The sequence below is a fragment of the Doryrhamphus excisus genome, linkage group LG18 (assembly GCF_037039965.1).
Source record: "Doryrhamphus excisus strain RoL-2023G ecotype Guam linkage group LG18, RoL_Dexc_Guam_v1.1, whole genome shotgun sequence".
Taxonomy (NCBI): Eukaryota; Metazoa; Chordata; class Actinopteri; order Syngnathiformes; family Syngnathidae; genus Doryrhamphus; species Doryrhamphus excisus.
In genome coordinates, this window is record NC_136374.1 from 16,860,698 (window position 1) to 16,884,334 (window position 23,637).

Below are 23,637 nucleotides of genomic sequence, written 5' to 3' on the forward strand. Positions count from 1 at the left end.
GGCCGCAGAGGGCCCGTTTTTGCTCAATGGAGCTTATGGCAACTAAAAACATGAAGTCCAAGTCCAAAGACATATTTGCTGGAACATTTTAAAAACATGGTCTATTTTAACATATATAGACAGCTAGGATAGGCTCCAGCACCCCTGCGACCCTTGTGAGGATAAGTGGTAGAAATTAATGAATGAATGCAGGAGAGGGTTTTAATGTGAATGGTTGTTTGCCTAGATGCCCAAGATAGCTGGGATAGGCTCCAGCATACCCCCACGATCCTCGTGAAAATTAGCGGTAGAAAATGAATGAATGAATGAATGAATGCAGGAGAGGGTTTTAATGTGAATAGTTGTTTGTCTGGATGCCCAAGATAACTGGGATAGGCTCCAGCATACCCTTGTGACCCTCGCGAGGATAAGCAGTAGAAAATTAATGAATGAATGAATGAATGCGGGAGAGGGTTTTAATGTGAATGGTTGTTTGTCTGTATGCCCAAGATAGCTGGGATAGGCTCCAGCATACCCCCACGACCCTCGTGAGGATAAGCGGTAGAAAATGAATGAATGAATGAATGAATGAATGTGGGAGAGGGGTTTAATGTGAATGGTTGTTTGTCTGTATGCCCTAGATAGCTGGGATAGGCTCCAGCATACCCCTGCCACCCTAGTGAAGATAAGCGGTACAAAATGAATGAATGAATGAATGCGGGAGAGGGTTTTAATGTGAATGGTTGTTTGCCTATATGCGCAAGATAGCTGGGATAGGCTCCAGCCTACCCCTGCCACCCAAGTGAGGATAAGCGGTAGAAAATGAATGATGAATGAATGAATGAATGTGGATGATGGTTTTAATGTGAATGGTTGTTTGTCTGTATGCCCAAGATAGCTGGGATAGGCTCCAGCATACCCCTGATACCCTAGTGAAGATAAGCGGTAGAAAATGAATGAATGAATGAATGAATGCGGCAGAGGGTTTGAATGTGAATGGTTGTTTGCCTATATGTCTAAGATAGCTGGGATAGGCTCCAGCATACCCCTGATACCCTAGTGAAGATAAGCGGTAGAAAATGAATGAATGAATGAATGAATGCGGCAGAGGGTTTGAATGTGAATGGTTGTTTGCCTATATGTCTAAGATAGCTGGGATAGGCTCCAGCATACCTCCGCCACCCTTGTGAGGATAAGCGGTAGAAAGAATGAATGAATGAATGAATGAATGCAGGAGAGGGTTTGAATGTGAATGGTTGTTTGCCTATATGTCCAAGATAGCTGGGATAGGCTCCAGCATACCCCTGCCACCATAGTGAAGATAAGCGGTAGAAAATGAATGAATGAATGCGGGAGGGTTTTTTTAATGTGAATGGTTGTTTGCCTATATGCTCAAGATAGCTGGGATAGGCTCCAGCATAGTGAGGATAAGCGGCATAGAAAACGGGTGTATGGATGGTTTTAGTGTGAGACGCGTCTTCCAGTGTGTTGCAGTGCAGTTCTACAGCAGTACTACCACAATAAAAAGTACATCGTTAAATCAATACCTCCCTCCTGTGGGTCGGTGAATCATCTGGCATCTTCAGGCTGAGCTCCGGCTATGAAGAATGAAGCTATGAAGAATGAAGCTATGAAGAACGAGGCTATGAAGCATCATTAGAGACAGTTGGCCACGTGCCAAAATGCTGCTGAAGTTACCACTCAAATGGAGGCCATCAAATTATTTGTTGCTGGAATTTAACAGTTGATTTATTGCTCATGAGCATAACAATAGTCAGACATCCCAGGAAGCAATAAATGAAGCTCTTAGGCAGATAGCTGATGTCAGAAATGATACTGCTACTACAGATTTTACAGTTTTTTTCAATTTAAAAATTATGGACAGATTGGAACCATAAAGTGAAATTCCCAGAATTCCCATTTTGGAAGCCGTCGGATCAGTGAGCTTTACAGATATTGTACGTTTTCTTGGACTTTTTTTTATGTGTGTGTTTTTCAGGATGTCACTATAAACGGCAAGCAGTCAAGGCAAAGAGAAAGTGTGATGATAACCATAGAACCTGGTAGCATCCTTCTACCAATATATTCACTATCTCTCCTTTGGACTTGTCCCGACCATCTCAGTCTGGCCGATAACTGACTTTATCTCCAAGGCCTCTAACATGTAACGTACTCCTTCCTGATCCTATCCATCCTGGTCACTCCCAATGAGGACCTCAGCATACTCATCTCTGCTACCTCCGGTTCTGCTTCCTGTCTTTTCCTTAGTGGTACTGTCTCTAAACCAAACATAACACCAATTTGCCGGCGACCAGTCCAGGGTAACCCCGTGTGTCGCCCCAAAGTCAGCTGGGATAGGCTCCCGCATACCCCAGTGGCATTCAATATGCCATCCAAACAGACATAAAAGTATGGCAAAGATGCATATTTGTCTTCACCGCATTCAAAACACACTCAAACAGATTGTGTGCTGCAAACCACCAGAATTCCAAGCTGTCGCATCCTCTGTAGGGAACTAACGCGGATGCATGTGCTTCTCCTCCTGTTTACATCCCGAAGCACGAATCACCTCCGTGACCTGTCAATCAATCTTCAGTCTCACGGACAAGAGCAAACAGCACAGCAAACCAATGTAAGGGAGTGTTGAGTGTTCTTCGGTGTAGCAAGTGGGCTCCTTACTCATCAGGCACACGTTGAAATATCCTCTAATCAGGTACAAACTTCCCATCAAATATTATTTCATCAGGCGGGTTCCTCATTAGTATGCGTAATCTCAGCAGCAGCAGAATTGCTTACTATTTTTTATCACCTTGTTTGCATCTTGATTGCAATCAAGCCGGTAGTTCCAGGACTGCATTTAAAGGACATCCGGTACAATCTGTGCTGTTGGTTTGATTCATTTGTACAACTTTAGGTCCGCCAACACAATCCCAGGAGGTATGATATTTATATTTATGATATTTGTTCACAAACTCTTGTTGACAAATGTGTTAGTGAGGATTTCTTCTTTGTGGCGACGAATGATCCATCAACCTTGCAGGGGTGCTATGTCAAAATGCTGATTAAACGGCATGATTAATGCACAGGTGTGCCTCGCTGGCCACAATAAAAGGCCACTCCAAAATGTACAGTTTTACTGGAGTGGGTGGGATTCGTTCGCCAAAAGTGGCGGACGACTAGCATGCAAATGAGCTTCATTGAGATGCTTTCTAACAATATGTGCGAAAACTATTTTTACAGGCTGCACGGCGTCGAGTGGTTAGCACGCAGACCTCACAGCTAGGAGACCAGGGTTCAATTCCACCCTCGGCCATCTCTGTGTGGAGTTTGCATGTTCTCCCCGTGCATGCGTGGGTTTTCTCCGGGCACTTCTTCCTCCCACATTCCAAAAACATGCTAGGTTAATTGGCCACTCCAAATTGTCCATAGGTATGAATGTGAGTGTGAATGGTTGTTTGTCTATATGTGCCCTGTGATTGGCTGGCAACCACCTCTTACCTGAAGACAGCTGGGATAGGCTCCAGCACCCCCGCGAACCACGTAGTGGTAGAAAATGAATGATAAAAAAAATAGTTGCAATTTTACAAGAATAAAGTCATAATATTATGAGGAAAAATGATTTCATTTTAACCATGCAAGACATGGATTCTGAGAGGCCAGATTTGAAGTGTCCCAATACTTTTGTCTATAAAATGTGCCCATATGATAATAAAGCATAATTTGTGTGATACACCTAAAAAAAATGCACGGGGAGAACATGCAAACTCCACACAGAGATGGCCGAGTGTGGAATTGAACTGGGGTCTCCTAGCTGTGAGGCCGGTGCGCTAACCACCCCTCCACCAAAGTGCTCACTAATGCAAATTTGTCTTTATCGCCTTTTGCGTACATAAAGAACATTTTCCATCTTTGAGTTCAAGTCATGAAAGATAGGAGCGAAACCAAAACAGCTCCCAGGGTGGGAATTCCGTCATCCTAGGTTTACATTTCTGTCAGCGTAAAACATAAAACAACCACATGAAATTCCTGCAGTGTGTTATCTCAGGTGGACGACGATCAAATCCAGGAGGTTCCCAAAGGCAAAGAGTCTTGAATAAAATCACTTTTGTTCCAAAAACAACGTGCTGTCCTGAGCCTCTATCAGCACAGGAATAAAATGAGGAGATGAGATGGGATCCAATGAAAATAAAAAACAAGTATGTGATACATTTCCTACAATACATACAAAAAAACACCTCCTTTTGTTTGCAGTCTTGCCTCTTTTTGCCTACAAGGAGATCATTGTTTAACTTGAAACATACCAACACACCCAAAGAAGCTCCCTTTTTGGGGAATGTTAAACCCCAAGAGTTAGTCCTGCAGATCAAAACAACAATTTCCTTACCAACTGTAAGGAGGCAGGACAAAAAGAAGGAGAAACTCAAATGTTTAATAAGACAATCCGACAATATAATAAACAATCCGTTTTATTATTATTATTATTATTTTTATTTCAAACCGCCGGACAAAAAGATTTGTAATCTTAAAATTAATTTTCTTTAATGTTCTTGATTCAAGAAACAATACAAGCAGTTGATGTTTGCTAAATACAAGGATGAAGAGTCTTGAACCAGTCATGATGTGCTATATATATCACTATATTGACACTTACTATGGTACCCATTATGGCATTGGATGCTCATATCACCGAGTACTTTGGTACGTGACAAAAAATAAATAAAATTAAATTAATTAAATTTTTTAAAAATTAAATTAAAATTTTAAAAAATCAAATTAAATTTAAAAAAAATAAATTACAATTCTTTAAATACTAAATTATATTAGGAAAGCAGGAAGTGAACAAATGTAACAGTTACTGATTGTAAAAGTACCAGATGGAGGAGTAGGATTTAATAAGCTTTGCTTCTTCCTACTCCTTTTGGACATGTGGAACTGGGAACTGATTATGGGATGCACTCAATTGGAATCTGATGCATGTTCAAATGAAATTAAACCATTACCATTACCATTACCATTACCATTACTTTTACCATTCCAATGGTTCCTTCCATAAGCGAGGGACGGTGCTTTGTTATTTTGGGTCATTGGGTAATCAAAGGGACTACTCCTCAGCTTTAATGGGGTTGGTGTGATGGAGGGAGTCAGAGAAGCAAGCAAGTGATGATTTATATTTTATGGGTGTATTTTAGTCTTAGTTTTTGATGTTTTGCTGTGTTTGTTGCTTTTTTTGCTGTGATTGCAAAACATGTCAGGGATGTCGTCCGGGAAGTCAACAAGGAAGCACCGTTGTTTTATAGTTCATAGCTCACACATTCCTGTTCATTATGGGTGTTAACCACGCTTCAATAAAACTAAAATAAAGTAAAATTGCTGTATTTGGAGAGTGATACTGTGACCTTGTGGCAGTTTATAGGTATTGTATGTGGCTGCTTCATTAATATGGACTCCATCCATCTGTTTTCTATGCCGCTGATCCTCATTAGGGGGTATGCTGGAGCCTATACCAGCTTTGGGCGGGAGGCGGCTAAACTCTGGATGGGTCGCCACATCACTCAGGCTTACATTGACACTTATGGACACCTATGGACAGCATATTTTTGGAAAACCAGACATCCCAGTATCGTCTTTATCAAAAGTTGTTTTGTTCTGCAGAATTAGCATGCTGACGAGTTTTGGTGTCGAACCCAGAAAATCTGTGAAGGACAGCTGGCAAAGGCATGAGAATGTTTTCTATTTTGAATGTTATTTTTAACACGGTGATTTATAAGATGTTTCACTTGAAATGTCAGCAAAAAAATGAAAATATATCAATTTGATCGTGTTAAGAAATGCCTGAGAACCAGATGCAGTCATCAAAAGCGCCACATCTGGCTCTTGAGCCATAGGTTCCCCACCCCATCCAAACTCCACACAGAGATGTTCGAACCCATGATTTCCTACCGCTCTGGTTAGGTTAATTCGCGACTCCAAATTGTCCATAGGTACGAATGTGAGTGTGAATGGTTGTTTGTCTATATGTGCTCTGTGATTGGCTGGCCGCCAGTCCAGGGTGTAACCCAGCTGGGATAGACTCCAGCATACCCCCTAATGAGGATCAGCGGCATAGAAAACAGATGGATGGAGTCCATATTGATGAAGCAGCCACATACAATACCTATAAACTGCCACAAGGTGACAGTATCACTCTCCAAATACAGCAATTTTACTTTATTTTAGTTTTATTGAAGAGTGGTTAATTTTTCTTCATACTTGCACAAGAATATTAATATCTAATATGTGTGGAGTATATGTTATGGAAAAACTTTTCATCCAGCACGGATGGATTGTGTTTGACTTTGGAGGTTCCGCTGTTATGGGAAAGCTAAGCAATAACAAAAACATCTTTGAGAAAAAAAAAAGGTATGAAACAGGAGTTTATTCATATTATGGATCGCAACTCATGCTATCCTCCCTCGTGGCAGATTCCTTTTCTATAACGTCATCACATTCATGTCGTTCTGGATTTGGCGTGATGCACCTCGACAGCACGTGTTTGACAGCTGCCGCATGAAGATGAATAACAGGTTTCCGGAGAGGAGGTCACTCTGAGAGGAAGTAGCATGATGATCAGTCACAATAGCCGTGCTGTCGCTCCATAAGATGCCACATATTATGTGAGATGGTTGTTTGTTGAAATTATTTTCTCATTGCGGGTCCTCAGAAACCTCCACACCGGACAATCCAAGGACTCGACCGTAGATCAGCAAAGCCACAATGGACTTAAACCTGTTCTTCAGAAATAGACTCGTCTACTGTGATGTTGCTGGGTTTTTTTTTTTAACAAAATGTATAATACAGTAAAGCTGGGGATTATTTTTGAAGGTGTTGTTTGGAAGTGACAGCTTTATCCGGAAAAGTGAGAGGAAACGGGATCTCCTTTGGAACCGTGAAAAAAGAGGCGGTTGATAAGTCAAATAATTTGACAACCTGTCATCGCTAATGGAAACATTCCACATGAGCTTTTTGCACAAACTGAAATGTTCATTCATTTATTTTCTACTGCTTTTTCCTCACGAGGGTCGCGGAGGTGCTGGAGCCTATCCCAGCCTAGTCGCCAGCCAATCACAGGGCACATATAGACAAACAACCATTCACACTCACATTCATACCTATGGACAATTTGGAGTAGCCAATTAACCTAGCATGTTTTTGGAATGTGGGAGGAAACCGGAGTACCCGGAGAAAACCCACGCATGCACCGGGAGAACATGCAAACTCCACACAGAGATGGCCGAGGGTGGAATCGAACTTGGGTCTCCTAGCTGTGAGGCCTGGGCGCTAACCACTCGGCAGCCACAATTGTTCTCTGTAAAATATATTTTGTGTTAAAATATTTAGGTGTCTGGAAGGGATTAATGGGATTTACATTATTTTCTATGGGAAAACTTACCTTGGTTAGAGACCGTTTTGGTTTGAGTCGGACCTTCTGAAACGGATTAATTTGATTGACATTATTTTCTATGGGGAAACTTACCTTGGTTAGAGACCATCTTGGTTTGAGTCGGACCGTCTGGAACGGATTAATTGCATTTACATTATTTTCTATGGGAAAATGTACCTTGGTTAGAGACGGTTTTGGTTTGAGTCCGACCATCTGGAACGGATTCATTGCATTTACATTATTTTCTATGGGAAAATGTACCTTGGTTAGAGACGGTTTTGGTTTGAGTCCGACCATCTGGAACGGATTAATTGCATTTACATTATTTTCTATGGGAAACCTTACCTTGGTTAGAGACCGTTTTGGTTTGAGTCAGACCTTCTGGAACGGATTAATTTGATTGACATTATTTTCTATGGGAAAACTTACCTTGGTTAGAGACCATCTTGGTTTGAGTCGGACCGTCTGGAACGGATTAATTGCATTTACATTATTTTCTATGGGAAAATGTACCTTGGTTAGAGACGGTTTTGGTTTGAGTCGGACCATCTGGAACGGATTAATTGGATTTACATTATTTTCAATAGGAATACTTACCTTGGTTAGAGACCGTCTTGGTTTGAGTTGGACCGTCTGGAACAGATTAATTGCATTTACATTATTTTCTATGGAAAAAAGTACCTTGGTTAGAGACCGTTTTGGTTTGAGTCGGACCTTCTGGAACATGTTCGAATGTTGCTGAAAACGTTGCCTGTGCAGTTGATAAGACTTATGATGCCGACGGTTTCTAATACCATCCAGCATATCCCCGCGGCCTTAATGTGGATCAGTGGGACAGAAAATGGACAGATGGATGTTTTCCGAGGTGGATGGTACTCTTCACTGGGAAGATGATCGGCAAGCTGCTTCTTTAAACAGAAAAAGCCAGCATTTTTTTTGTTTTTTTTTTAACCATCTGCACGAGCTTGAGCCCGTTGCATCAGGTCAACAAGTCAACACGGTTTTATGCTCTGCTGAATAAATCATCCTTTCCAGGAATATCAACAAGAACCCGTACAGGGTGAGGAGGAGTTCCTTGACGTTTCTATGTCAAGAAAAAATGTGACTCCCAAGGTGGAGGATGATATAGCCGAGCTAAACAGAAGGTGATCAGACTTTTACAACAAAGTAAGAGAAGTGCATGTACTTCATATAATTCTAAAATAGAAGCAAATGGGGCAATTTTTTATTTTATCCGCCCAGTGAGCAAAAAAAAAAAACCTTCCCAATGGAGTAGTTCCTCATCACACATCACTGCTTTCAGTACGTCCTTTAATAGGGGGCAGACTGAACGCATTAATAAATAAAAACATATTAAATTGTGGAGAAGCTGAAGACTGCATGCTTTTTCTTTGTTTTTTCTGGACTATAAGTCGCACAAAGCCAAAAATGCATAATTAGGTAGAAAAAAACATACCTCGAGTATAAGTCACATTTTTATTTATTTATTTATAAATGTATTTATTATTATTATTATTATTATTTATTTATTTATTCCAAACTACTTGACCAAAACAGACATTAGGTCCTCTTGGAAGGCAAGTTCTAACAATAAAAGAATAGAGAACAGGCTGAATAGGTGTAAGATATGCTAACACAATGCTTATTCAGCTACATAAAAAATAAACATGAACACAAAAGGTGTCCAGTGTTTATGGAACATAAACACTTTTTTCATTTATAAGTCGCTCTGGAGTATAAGTCGCAGGAACAGCCAACCTAGGAAAAACAGTGCAACTTATAGTCCGGAAAATACGGTATATATATATTTTTACATTGCAATCCTTTATACAACATGATGAAAAACTTACTTCATAGTATTTTCAATAATATGAATATACATGGACTGCACGGTGTTCAAGTGGTTGGCATGCAGGACCGGAGTTCAATCCCACCCTCGGTTTTCTCCGGGTACCTCGGTTTCCTCCCCATTCCAAAAACATGCTAGGTTAATTAGCAACTCCAAATTGTCCATAGGTATGAATGTGAGTGTGAATGGTTGTTTGTCTATATGTGCCCTGTGATTGGCTGATATGGACCCCGCCTCTCGCCCAAAGACAGCTGGGATAGGCTCCAGCACCCCCCAGCAACCGTCGTGAGGATAAGCAGTAGAAAATGAATGAATGAATGTACATCCATCCTGCTTATCCTGACTAAGTTTGGGGGTGTGCTGGAGCCTATCCCAGCTGTCTTCGGGCACATATAGACAAACAACCATTCACACTCACATTCATACCTATGGACAATTTGGAGTCGCCAATTAACCTAGCATGGATTCGAACCCGTGCCTTCCCGATCTCCTACATGCTAAGCACTCGGCTTCCTGTTAAGTTGACTTTTGAAAAAATGATAAGCGTATTTATCATATCTCATATCTCACAGCACAGGACGTTTTAACAGTCGTGTAGTAAATGCGTCTCTCAGCCGTGCATTAAATCATCTTAATGTGACTCCACCATACTCGGCTTTTTATGTCAACATTTCGGAGAAAATCCATTTTATTGTGTGATTATGCCGTATATTCTTCTAATATCTTTTCTGTTCTCTACATTAATTTCATGTAATAGTTTAAAAGCTCCGCAGATATTGTTTTTGTTCTCCGTACTTTTGCACACTGCTCATTTCATCTTCACTCATACTCCGTCTACGTCTGACGCGGCCTGCGGGTCAGCAAATGAAGTCGTCGTGATGCCGGCCTCATCCTGCCAATGAAATTGCCAGCACGCCGTCGGTGCCTTCATTTGTGCAGGTCTGCAGAAGGCTGATGAGGAGCTGCACGTTCTCTCGCTCTCGCTAAATGATCATGCCTCGACAGCCGCAACACGCATTCAACGCAACCTCAATGGGCCTGCATGGAAGATGGGGTCACAGTGTGTGTATGTGTGTGTGTGTGTGTGTGATGGTTCATTCAATCAATCAAACACACAACATTTATTGTTAAGATGCAAAAGAACAAAGTCATTTTTGTAAAGATGAAGCTGGGTTCATTCCCACGTATTGATATGCAACGTCTGCATGCTAATGCGTCAATACAGCTCTATCTAATTTGACATCGTTTAAAGCGACTGTTTGCGTCCGTCAGGCGTCTGGCTGCCTCGAGGACGCTAACTTCCAAACATGCTCCAAGCATTAAGATCCCTCCCCAGCCCATCTTCCTGCTCCGAGCGTGGAAGCCACGCCTCACATAACACGCACCCACACGCATTAGTTATGTTTGTTGTCGGCTAATGATAGCCATTTGGCGGAGATGCAGAGATTCTCTGGTGGGTCGGGACTCATAAGTGGGTTGCAAATGCATCCTGGGTGGGTCCCAGACAGCTGTGGAAATATGTAAATATGGAATATATAACCAAGGACAGATTTGTTTATTTTATTATTTTTTTTTTTAGTAAAATGAACAATAGTCCATCCATTTTCTACAGCTTAACCTAATGAGGGTTGCGGGCATTCATGCTGGAGCCTATCCCAGCTGTCTTCTACACCCTGGACTGGTGGCCAGCCAATCACAGGGCATATATGGACAAACAACCATTCACACTCACATTCATACCTATGGACAATTTGGAGTCGCATGTTTTTGGAATGGAGGAGGAAACCGGAGTACCCGGAGAAAACTAACGGTGGGATTGAATTTGGGTCTCCTAGCTGTGAGGCCTGCATGCCAACCACTTATCCACCATGCAACCCATGTAGATTCATATTATTGAAAATGAGGTAAGTTTTTCATCATGTTATATAAAGGATTGCAATGTAAAAAAAATTGGCCAGCCAATCACAGGGCACATATAGACAAACAACCATTCACACTCACATTCATACCTATGGACATTTTGGAGTCGCTAATTAACCTAGCATGTTTTTGGAATGTGGGAGGAAACCAGAGTACCCGGAAAAAACCCACGCATGCACGGGGAGAACATGCAAACTCCACGCAGAGATGGCCGAGGGTGGAATCGAACTCGGGTCTCCGAGCTGTGAGGCCTGGGCGCTAACCACTTGTCAGCCGTAACTGTAAACATTCATTCATTCATTCATTTTCTACCGCTTTTTCCTCACGAGGGTCGCGGGGGTGCTGGAGCCTATCCCAGCTGTCTTCGGGCGAGAGGCGGGGTACACCCTGGACTGGTGGCCGGCCAATCACAGGGCACATATAGACATACGTAGGTATGAATGTGAGTGTGAATGGTTGTTTGTCTATATGTGCCCTGGGGTTGGCTGGCCACCAGTACAGGGTGTACCCCGCCTCTCGCTTGAAGACAGCTGGAATAGGCTCCAGCACCCCCGTGAGGATAAGCGGTAGAAAATGAATGAATGAATATGTTTTATAGAGAATAATTATTATTTTACATGCCTAAAATGATGCAAAATAAACACATGCATGTACAAGTTCCTTCCTTCGAAACCTGAAGATGAAGATGAAGATAGAGATAGATGAAGATAGAGTGGCCAACCAAGTATGTCTCCAGAGCTGAAACCTAATTAAAGCATTCTTGGACATCCTTAAGTCGAAGGTGGAGGGGCGCTTTGTGTCTCATCATCCACCCGCTGCACCGGTGACGTCATCATGGAGGAGAATTCCAGCATCAAACCTGTGCATTTCTGCTGAATTCCCCGCCCAAGAGGATTACGGCTGTAGTACGTAAAACAGAGACCTTTCATTTTGATGAGATTATCCCTTGAAAAGATGGCTGTGGAAATGTGAGGGGTGTACTCCCTTTTGTGTGGCTACCGTAGATCCTCAACCATTGGCTTTTATTGTACTAATGAGTTCATCAGTGTGGAGGAGGGAGAAGCAATTTTGTGGTTATGAAAAAAATGCAAAATATGAGTTTCTTTCAGATGATTGAGCACGTAGACACACATGAATCATCCTCAGCACCTTCATTATACTCAATGTGGGGGGGGGGGAGACCACTCATCAGTCATCTTGTCCAGTGAGGTGGGTTTTGTTCTGGGGGTGTTTGGGAACGTGATGTGTTTTGATGGGGTTGTGGCCAGAACTCCAAAGTTCTTCCACGCTCAACTTTTGAGGAATAATCATCATTCTGGAGGATCAACTCTTCATGAAAAGAATTTAGGAACTTATTAAGGAGGTATCCGACCGGTAGCCTTCTTTAAAGCAGTGCTTCTGTCGTATAGAGGATCTTTGACAGGCATTTTGTCCCTCACTATATTGTGTTTTTTTCAGAAACAGTCGCTGTTTCATGGTCTATTATTAGTCCAGCCCAGACCCCCACCAAGCGCCATAGTCCCCCCCCCCCATATTGTGATTCTCACCAAAATAATAATCCTACATTTTTTTGGATCAGTCTTTGATATTTTTTTAGAACCTGTTGGAATCTTGTCCTGTATTTTTTTCCAAATGCTCTTGTTTTTGTGGAGTTGTAAGCACAAATGCCAAAAATGGTCCAAATGTGCAAAATGCATATTCTAGCAATTCTTCAACTGGTCTTAAGATCTGTATTTCACTTTCTATCATACATTATGACATCATTTGATGAGGAAACAGGAATAATAGAGAAGTGGGATGTCTGAAAATGTGTCCTCCATAACAAATGAGTTGTATATCGCTGACATAGCAGTATTTCTAAATGATGGATTACACGATCAGGCGTGCGATACTTCCACCCGTGTACTAGCATGTAGTACTGTACATGATGTGAATTGTTAAACCACTTATTGATTGTCTCTTCATCCGCCATTCAAATCAGCATAGCACAGAAACATTAGAGAAATATACATTTACAATATTAATTCTGCGGAATGATCCTCATTATTATGTACTTGAACTTTTTGGTTGGGTGCATCACGGGAGGATGACTTAGCACTGAGCTACGATAAATAATTCCGGTACTGACCAGGGATTCTGGGATTAATTGAGACATACGAAGAGTAAAGCAGACACACAAACTGTCTGCTGGAAAATTCCCAACATGATAAGATGTCGCAATCATGAAAGCGAGTCATCTTTACGCAGAGCCGTGGCGGACTGTGAAGGTTTCTGCGTGTCAAGGCTTTCAAATCGTTCGTTCTCCATCGTGAAAGGCGCTTTTGTGACTCATTGGGTGTTCGGCAGCAGGACTGGAGGAGCCACTTTCTCGTTCGCCCCCCCAGGAGCATGTGTGGACCAAGTTCTGCGTCCGCTGCGCATCTCCGCATCCAGGACGAGAGAGACTCGAAGGGAAGAAAAAAAATAGATGAATTCAAAGGAAGCGGCCACCTCAGCGGGGCTACTACGTTGTTTGGATCTACTTGAGCGGGTCTTAAGTCGGGCTGCTCCCCTCCGAGCGCGCAGCCTAACCCGAACATGACTTGGGTCCTCCCCTCGTCCAAAGCCCTCTACATGGGCATGGAGGTCCTGATCGCGGTGTCGTCGGTCATCGGGAACGTGATGGTGGTTTGGGCCGTGCGCATCAACCGCTCGCTACGGGACACCACGTTTTGCTTCATCGTGTCCCTGGCCTTGGCTGACATTGCGGTGGGCGCTCTAGTCATCCCCCTCGCCATCACCATCAGCATCGGACTCCACACTCACTTCTACAGCTGCCTGCTGGTCGCCTGCACGGTGCTGGTCCTCACGCAAAGTTCCATCCTGGCCCTGCTGGCCATCGCCATCGACCGGTACCTGAGAGTGAAAATACCCATGAGGTAGGAGCCCCGCTTCGTGGCGTCTTGTTCGCCTTTTGTGTCCGGGTGGAGGTCGCCGTGTTCGGCTTTATTTCACCTTGTGCGAGTCCGAGGAAGGCTAGCTGCATTCAAATACTTGGCAAAGGAATGTGAATCCGGTTTGTCCTCTTTGGACCGTGTAAACGACACATGACATCAATTCATAGAGGAGCTGCTTTTTGGAACCAAATGGAACAAAGCGACGCACACTTTGCACTGTAATTGATATAGGAGCGAAATATATTTGATAACTAACATACTCTACTTATAACTGTATTTCAAAGTACTTTTAGAAATGTAAAACTAAATGTTACAAAGCAACACAAGAGCTGGTTTTGTTTCCATGACTCAAAATATTGAATTTAATATCACACTATTAGTAATTACAATATATAAGTGACCAACAAATACATTAATATCATGTTATATTTATGTGAACTGCGTCTCAAAGGACTGTGATCTATCTGTGGTGGATGTGACATCGTCTGGTTTGCATAAATGGCAATGATACAAAACTTGTGCCATGTAACAAGCACAAGAAATTAAAAAACAACATTTTTTAGTCTGATTTTAAAGATAACATACATGACTGTACATCCACCATCTTATTATATTTAATACCAAGTGTGTTAATATGTAATGTGTGACCACATGCATATAAGGTGTGTTCAGAAGCAGAGTTATGATGCCATCTTACTGTACAGGGTTGTAATGCAACTACACACATAGACCGCCAGGGCCACCATAATTACTATATATATATATATAATATATATATATTAGTGTACTGCACTACTGCAGTACTACAGCCACAACTCAGAGAAAAACTACAACAATTTTTTTTGACAGAATATGGGTTTTGGGAACTAAAAATCAATTAATTTTGCCTTTTTGTAAAATCTCAGTCCATCCACTTCCTGTACCGCTTGCCCTCAGTAGGGTCCTGAACGGGCTGGAGTCTATCCCAGCTGGCTTCGAGGCGAGAGGCCAATATAGACAAACTACCATTCCCCCGTGCATGATAGAGACACGTCCTGGCAAGGTACCATTAAGAAGTAACTAGGAAACAGATAGATGGCATCTGTAAAGCTGAAGTGTGCACAGAAGTGAAAAGAGAAAGTGCTGCCGCAGCTCCGTATTGACCCAAATAGAGTTAGGGATTGATAAAAAAAAAAAACCCAAAAGAACAATGAGTTGTCTTGATGGCTTGCTGGAGGGGAAAGGAAGTTAGCGAGGAGTCGGACAGGAAGCTCTTAAAGTGGATTTATTTGGTGTGTGGGAAAAACCCAGCAGTGTGAAGAAGCAGAGAGCTTCTCACCTTTCAGTGATTGGTGGAGATCATCATACAATATAAAATCATATATGTAAATATATATTATTTATTGAAATATGTTTTAAATAACAAACTTATACTGCCATTTAATATTGGATTCATTGTTGTATTATGCTGTATTAGAAAACTTCAGGTTTCAGCCTGGAAGATTCTGGTGAAGAATGCATGATTGGTCAATAGGCTCACGCTGGTGGCTTGATGGATTGCATAATTTATCAACTTGGCAGCTGACACACACAAAAATACCAGTGGAAATCATTTTCCTTGAGGACGTCACTGGTTACAAAATATAAGCAATTCCTAGGTGAATATTTATTATTGTTTGGATGTTTAGCGCTGTAATGTTTTATGTAAAATTGCACAATTATTTATCAAGCATTTTTACAACTTAGTTGAGTATTTTGGCAACGTTAGTCAGAAATGAAGTCAACCTCTATTGAGACTACGGAAGACTCTTTGAAGCGCATGTTGCTAGGATGCAAACCTCCATGAAGAGACGTCTCCTTTAGATGTGTGATAACGCATCGTTTATTTTACCGTGGAGATACATTTAGAAATTCCAAGTCAAAGGTTTTTTTTTTTTTTTTTAGTGTTTATGGCTGATCCGTAGATGTGCCGAGCTTTACAAGCAGCTGGGCTCAGTCGCGGGCGATGGGATGACAAACAAAGCCTGACGTCATATTTGGGAAGAGCTTGTTCATGCAGGGTTGAGTGATCATTGAATAATCCTGGGTCAACTAGCTGTGAGGGAGAGTGCTTTGTTGAACAGAGTTGAACAGAAAAAAATTGGGGGTGTCTGATATTGGCTTTTTTTTTTGTTGCTGAAAACCGGTATGCCGATATGGTCCAACTCTCAATTTCTGAGAGTCGATACCAATACCGATATGTGTAACATGTCTCACCTCCTCGTAACAGCTCGTTTAGTTACTCTTCTACCTCTGTTCCTGGTTCATGCCCTTATTTTGTATTCACTTCCTGTGTTACTCTGTTCTGTTTTCCGTTGATTTCCATTATCTCCCACACCTGTTTTCCATTATTTGTGATTCCTATTTAGTTCTGCTGCATAGCAACATTAAATATATTTTAACCTGCAATTGGGTCATCATCTCTGCATCCTGGGGTCGAACCGTAAAGCTCTAAAGCCGGAACGTGACAGAATGACCCGACCAACAAAGGACCGCGCACTTGAACTTAAATAGGAATCACAAATAATGGATAACAGGTGCGGGAGATAATGGAAATCAACTGAAAACAGAACAAAGTAACACAGGAAGTGAATACAAAATAAGGGCATGAACTAGGAACAGAGATAAAAGAAGAACTAAACAGTCACGAGGGGGTGAAGCCCCATTGTGACACATATCGGTATTGGTATGGACTGATCTCGATATCAGAAATTGAGAGTTGGACCATATCGGCATACTGGTTTTCGGCAAAAAAAAAAGTCAATATCGGACACCCCAATTTTTTTTCTGTTCAACTCTGTTCAACAAAGCAAAAATAATAGCTAGGAACAAAGGTAAAATAGGAACTAAACAAGCTGTCACGAGGGGGTGAAGCCCGATCGTGACAACATGACATGAACACGTATGTGTTGTACACAGCATTTTTAAAATATCGGTCTGATACTGATGTCAACCGATATCATATTTTAATGCTTTGTATGATCGGGATTTCCGATAATTATCTTTAGTGTGGACGTAATACCATCACTATCGCATTACAATTATACAAACCATCAATAATAAACAAAAACACAATATAACAAAGCATGACAGATACCTCAGTGTTTGAAGTATCAGGTTCTTACACTGACATGAGAAGATAATCCCAATCCTCTACATTCTGAAGTAACCCAATAAGTACTACATGTCAGCTTCCTGCTAACTACAGTCACATACTTTGTGTATTTGGATATTCAAAATGCCTACACGAGTACTACAGTTAACATACTGTACAGTACGGTGACTGTGGTAAATGCTTTGTTCTTCTCCCCCGTCGTCATAGCTACAAGCGAGTGGTGACCCCTCGGCGAGCTGGCATGGCCGTGTTGCTGTGTTGGCTGGTGTCCATCCTAGTGGGCCTCACACCTATGTTTGGCTGGAATAATTTACAGCATCTCCGTGACAATGGATCCCTTGTCGGCGATGACCTTGTGGTGATCTGCCAGTTTGAGACAGTCATCAGCATGGACTATATGGTCTACTTCAACTTCTTTGGCTGGTTGCTGCCCCCTCTGCTCCTCATGCTGGTCATCTACGTGGAGATCTTCTACATGATTCATAAGCAGCTCAATAAAAAGGTGAGACGGGCTTCTTCACATTCCCAAAAGGGATGGTTTGGATTTTTTGACATGAAGGTATACGACACACCCATCAGCACTGTGACTTCCCCCCCCAAATTCGTCCCGTGAGCAGAGTTCTGGTTGGATTTTGGTGATGTGGGGCCACAGTAGAGTTTAGCAGTTTGGCCTCTCAAAACAATATGCGTTCAAAAGAGAACACATTTGCAAATTTTTTTTTACATTTGCACCATTATAATACCTCCTCAAAAAAAAAAAATCCATTGCTTGATATGAAAGTTTAATGTTAGTGCGGCCCGCGCAAGTTTGATATGGACGCTGTATGGTATCATGTACCCAGAAAAAATTATTACGTTTGATTCATGTTCATGTTGAAGGTTAAATAACGGTTAATAGTTATCCTCCCTATCCGTGTGGAAGTGGTAAGTTTTTGGCTATTTAAGTTTAAAGGAAATAACTTGGAGGCTACCGTTTAGGTCGCTAGCTCTCTAGTTTGCGAGTTAGCATGTGTCTCAAGACCCTGCAGTTGCGCAATCTGTTGTAAATAAAAAGAGTATAAATGTGACTTTAGTCGTGTTTTGTCATGTCTACAGGGCTCTAATAATGCTTTGTTCATTTTAATCTGAAAAAAATCATTTGTCTACCCACCAACTATACGTGGTTTCTTAAGTTTTTATTATTTACTGTTTTATTATTATTACTATATTTATTTATTACTGATTTTCTTTATTCTTGATTTGTTTATTTATTTTTCATCTTATTTTGTGTAGAAAAATAAAAATTAAGATATTTGAGAACAGTGGAATGTTTTATCAGAGCTTTTCTTGTAGAAAATCGAAACCAAAGCAAAGGTTATTCATTTTTTTTTGGAAAACCTGATGCGGCCCAGTCTCGAGACCCTAGCTCCAGTGGCCCCCAAGTAAATTGTGTTTGAGACCCCTGCCCTAGCGGCTTTGTTCAGTTTATACTGTACGCTAACACTGTTCCCCTTTGTCTTTGCGCAGGTGACAGTGAGCCATGCAGACCCCAGTCAATACTTCGGCAAGGAGCTCAAACTTGCCAAGTCCTTGGCCCTCGTTCTGTTGCTCTTTGCGGTGAGCTGGCTTCCCCTTCACATCCTCAACTGCATTACTCTCTTTTGCCCCGATTGTGACAAGCCGGGATTCCTCATTTACATCGCCATCCTGCTAACGCACGGCAACTCTGCGGTCAATCCCATCGTGTATGCTTTCCGCATTAAGAAATTCCGCACAGCCTTCAGCAAAATCTGGAAACAGTATGTCATGTGTCGAGATTCGGTCGGTCAGCTTCCTCAGAGAGGAAGTCAGAGAAGACAGAGCACTGAGAGGAGGCTGAGGCACAATGATGATGACGATGATGATGATGTGTGACCCTTGGCGCCTAACAACGACTCTGTCTCGGTACAGTGTTTAGCACTATAAAAGCTGAAGCAATTAAAAATGGACGTTACTTAAAGGACATCAGACAGCTGACTGTGGATCTACTCCATCCAGAACTATTTTGCCCACCCCCTTCATTTGGAAACTGCCACAGCAAGTCAATTGCATGAGTGGTTTTGGCTTAGTTTTTACACCGGATGCCCTTCCTGACGCAACCTTGGCTGGGATTCGCACTCTTGCCTTCTGCCATGAAAGGCAGAAGCGCGTACCATGACACCACCAGGGACCCCTTCGGAACTCTCTATGAGAATAGGATAATCAGACACTGACTCAGATGGGAATGTTTTTGTTTATGTCTCTACCAGCTACAATTTGTTGATGATGTCACATGGGATAAGGGGCTTATCGTGGATTTGAATGACTATGATTCAGTCTACACTCTTCTTCTTTTTGAACTTAAGTGCAACACTTTTTGGATTCCATTTTAAGTAACGTGATATGGGCTACACAAACACAGTTTGGTTAACTTGAGACGGGCAGAATTCCAATCGGATGCTTTTAGAGGGAGAAGGAATGTTGACTGCACAGATGGAAAAATCTTATCCCTTGGCATTTTGAACTGTTGGATTTTATTAGCAGAGCTTCATTCATTCATTCATTTTCTACCGCTTTTTCCTCACGAGGATCGCGAGGGGTGCTGGAGCCTATCCCAGCTGTCTTTGGCCGAGATCAATCACAGAGCCAATCACAGGGCACATATAGACAAACAACCATTCACACTCGCATTCATACCTATGGACAATTTGGAGTCGCCAATTAACCTAGCATGTTTTTGGAATGGAGGAGGAAACCGGATTACCCGGAGAAAAGCCACGCTTGCACGAGGAGAACATGCAAACTCCACACAGAGATGGCCGAGGGTGGAATTGAACCCTGGTCTCCTAGCTGTGAGGTCGAGTGGCGCTAACCACTCGACCATTAGTAGAGCTTCAAATACAAAAGAAAAATGGGAGTGAGACAAAAAATATTTCACACAACCATTAAGGTGAAATCAGCTGATACTCAAACGTCTAAGTCCATAGCTGAACGATGGTGTGTCGTCACTGTTGTGTCTGAGCACAAGGGAAGTTAATACGACTAAAAACACCACACCACCGTTCAAGACCGATGCTTCATTTTAACCGTAGAACGTACTGCAACTGAATGACTACTGCAACTGAATGTCACTCTCTCCCTAAAATGTAGCGAGATTGAAAGCGACCACTTTGTGTCACTGAGCAGATTGGACTCATCAGTAGGTGTGAAATTTGGGGAGAGTGGGTGATGGAATTACATACAGTCCATCCCAAAATGATTCACAAACTGGCCTATTTTGAGTTAAGTGGTCATTTTTTGGTGCATTAGCAGGGAATGTCGAAAGAAAATAGCAAAATGGGCGTGCTACTTTCATTATTTGACTATTTCAAAAATGTTTCTCAATGTACAAGAAGTGGAAAGCCGGCAGAGCCCCGACAGAAGCGGAAGAGTGCTTACAACATGCTGATATCATGATCACGTGACTCAAGGGAGTCCAAGTTGGAAGCAGACTAAGGCAAAGGACCGGAGAGAGATGGCCCACAAGGAGATCTGGGCAGTGGAGGAAGTGGGCAGTAGCCATGAAAGAGGAGGGCAGCTAGACCCGGTGGGACGGTGTCCATGGGAGATCCAAGTTGCAAGGACATCTGGAGTATGAATAAAGTTCCTTCGCTCCGTTTATGATGTACTGCCAATGACAACAAAGGTCCGAAGATGGAGACTGGAAGAGGTTCCCTCCTGGACACGGAGCTAGAAACCAGCAAACCAGGAACACATTCTGTCTTAGGTTTAGTTGGCGCCATGACCGGGTGCTGGAGTGAGTGGGTGCTGGCATGACTTGCCGATGGATTGGATAAGAAGAGGAAGCGACAAGGAACCAAAGCCCATGACAAACGGCAAAGGACCGAGAAATCAGAGTCGACCTTCGAAGGCAACTCAAGTTTCCAGAGGGGATTGCGGTAACCGACCTCGGACCAGACGTCGTGCTCTGGTCCCGGACAACAGAGCAGCCTTGATAGAGCTGACGGTACCCTGGCAAGAACCGATGGAAGAGACCCATGAACGCAAGCTGAGCAAATATCAGTCGGTCATGGAGAGAGAGCATGGAACTTACCAGTGGAGGTTGGTTGAGTTCGATGCCAACCACCTCTGTGACGTCCATTGTTAGAAAGACATTCATTCATTTTCTACCGCCTAGCCTCACAACAGTCACGGGGGGTGCTGGAGCCTATCCCAGCTGTCTTCGGGCGAGAGGCGGGGTGCACCCTGGACCTCACATTCATACCTATGGACAATTTGGAGTGGCCAATTAACCTAGCATGTTTTTGGAATGTGGGAGGAAACCGGAGTACCCGGAGAAAATGCAAACTCGGTTCTGCGCGCTAACCACTCGACTGCCGTGCAGCCTGACATGAATAGAACATCAATATTTTCCTTATGTTTTGTGCAGCTAAAACAAAAGTTGATTGAACAAATAAGAACTCACTTGATGCAAGATGTGGCCAGTGTGTGAATAATTTTGCGTGCAAGTGTAAGTACAGTGTTTTTGTTTCATAATGGGAATCAGGGCTGTTATTATCACCGTCGTGAAGTACACTAGTACTAGTATTCAGTATTCACCCTTTGTGACACCATGTAGAATACACAGTAGAACACCAATATATACGCTTATATATATATTGTGGTAGATGTTGTCTTTGCATACAACTATTTGAAGGGTAATTTATGTCTTATGTTGAAAAATGCTTTTATTTGTACTTTTTATTTGTAGAAATGATTGTAATTTATTTATTGAACATTTCAAAGCTAAGCTCAAGCAGGCAAGTGCAAGTCATTTTTTCATGTCCGAGCTTTACAATCATAGTTATACTTTAATATTGATGTACATTAAATTATTACATGTGGAAAATGTGTTACGCCAGGGATGTCCAAAGTGTGGCCTCGGGGCCATTTTTGGGTCGAAGCTTGTTTTTTTTTTATGGCCCTTGGCATATTGGAAAATATGGTGAATTAATTATTAATGACATATATTACAATACGTAGATTTTAGAAGAATTTGCTTTGTTACTTACCCTATTTGTTTAATGTTTAAAGAGATACGCATACAGTTTACTGACCTACACTGGATTATTTCAGCGTTTTTAATATCCAGTAAGTATTTCTGTATGTGGCCCTCAGTGGAAAAGGTTTGGACACCGCTGGTTTATGCCAATGATCCTCAAACTGTCACCACAAAAATATATATTTTTGCAAGTACCGCCGTGTTTGCTACCTCCGCATACCACGGTTTACCCCTGAATGTGAATGTATTTGTATTGTATTCACAGGTAATTGGCTTGCAGTCTTAGGTGGTGAAATATTGCATCATTTGAATTTCATTTCAGCAAATCTTTGGTTAATAAAATTGTATTTCTACTCTTTATTTTATATGTATGTCCTTAATATCATTTTATTTTTATAAAAATAAATCCCTGCTGTTCCCGAGTATTACATGTACATGGTACATGCCTGGTACCACACTTTGAAAGTGAATGGTTTATGTAGTACTATTTATTTTGCCAGTTGTTTTCTGTGGTACCCATTTTGGCCAACAAAGGCAAAAGCACATTTTTTTATTCATGATTCAAACTCTAGCTCTTTGAGTTGAGTAAACCACAAATAGGAACTTTTTTTAATTTATAATGATAAAATGTATTTTATCCCATTTTTTTTTAGATCTAATCTTAACCTATATACTGCATTTTGCTGATTTTATGCACGTCAATCACCAAACACGAGTGTGAAAGAGACGGTGGTGCATGTCTGCCTCTAGGGGCCAAACTGAGTATTACATGATATAAATGTACGAGATAATAAATCAGAATAAAGAATTCAAACGATTCATCGTGGGATGTATGGACAATAACGGTACTAAATATATACTAAATAACGGTCATAAAATTGAGTATTATTCCGATTCTACACATACTGCAGTGTCTTTACCTTATATAATGTGTTTATCTCAACCAGTTGGAGAAATACACTACCACATGAAAACAGTGTAAATATAGAACACAGTAAGTTGCTATTGTATTACTCTCTACATACACAATTTCTATGGGTATGTTGTCCACTTGAATACATAATGCCGTACCTCAAATAAACCTATTCTGTTTTCATGAGGTGGCTGTTATTACTTGAATACCAACATGTGGCGCCCTAGACGCCATTATGCCATTACTAGATGCTTAAATGCCCAACATGGCATCTGTAAAGCTGGCGTCAACAATGAATTTTGTGATGTCTACTGACGATAGGCACGATATACGATATTGGGTGCACAAGAATGGGACGGGATGATATTTTAATATTACTTTAAAACTCCAATGACACCATATAGGACTGGACAAACAAACTATTTCACTTAACTGAGTCCCAAAACAAT

General features: G+C 41.8%; 2 protein-coding genes across 2 annotated transcripts in view; one reads left to right on the top strand and one right to left on the bottom strand.

Annotated features, from left to right (window-relative positions):
* LOC144902022 (uncharacterized) overlaps window positions 1–23,637 on the bottom strand; it is a 57,613-nt gene that overhangs the window by 28,193 nt on the left and 5,783 nt on the right. The gene's annotated exons all lie outside the window — the stretch shown is intronic.
* LOC131106374 (adenosine receptor A1-like) lies at window positions 13,323–23,351 on the top strand. The gene is made up of 3 exons (XM_058055358.2): window positions 13,323–14,086; window positions 17,445–17,739; window positions 18,744–23,351. Exons 1-3 carry the CDS (start codon window positions 13,746–13,748, stop codon window positions 19,128–19,130), a joined length of 1,023 nt encoding a protein of 340 aa, XP_057911341.1. The 5' UTR covers window positions 13,323–13,745; the 3' UTR covers window positions 19,131–23,351.

Coding starts and splice junctions, on each gene's coding strand:
- LOC131106374 (XM_058055358.2), top strand. CDS start 13,746: ATGACTTGGGTCCTCCCCTCGTCCAAAGCCCTCTACATGGGCATGGAG. Junction 14,087..17,444: donor AGAGTGAAAATACCCATGAG/GTAGGAGCCCCG, acceptor CCGTCGTCATAG/CTACAAGCGAGTGGTGACCC. Junction 17,740..18,743: donor ATAAGCAGCTCAATAAAAAG/GTGAGACGGGCT, acceptor GTCTTTGCGCAG/GTGACAGTGAGCCATGCAGA.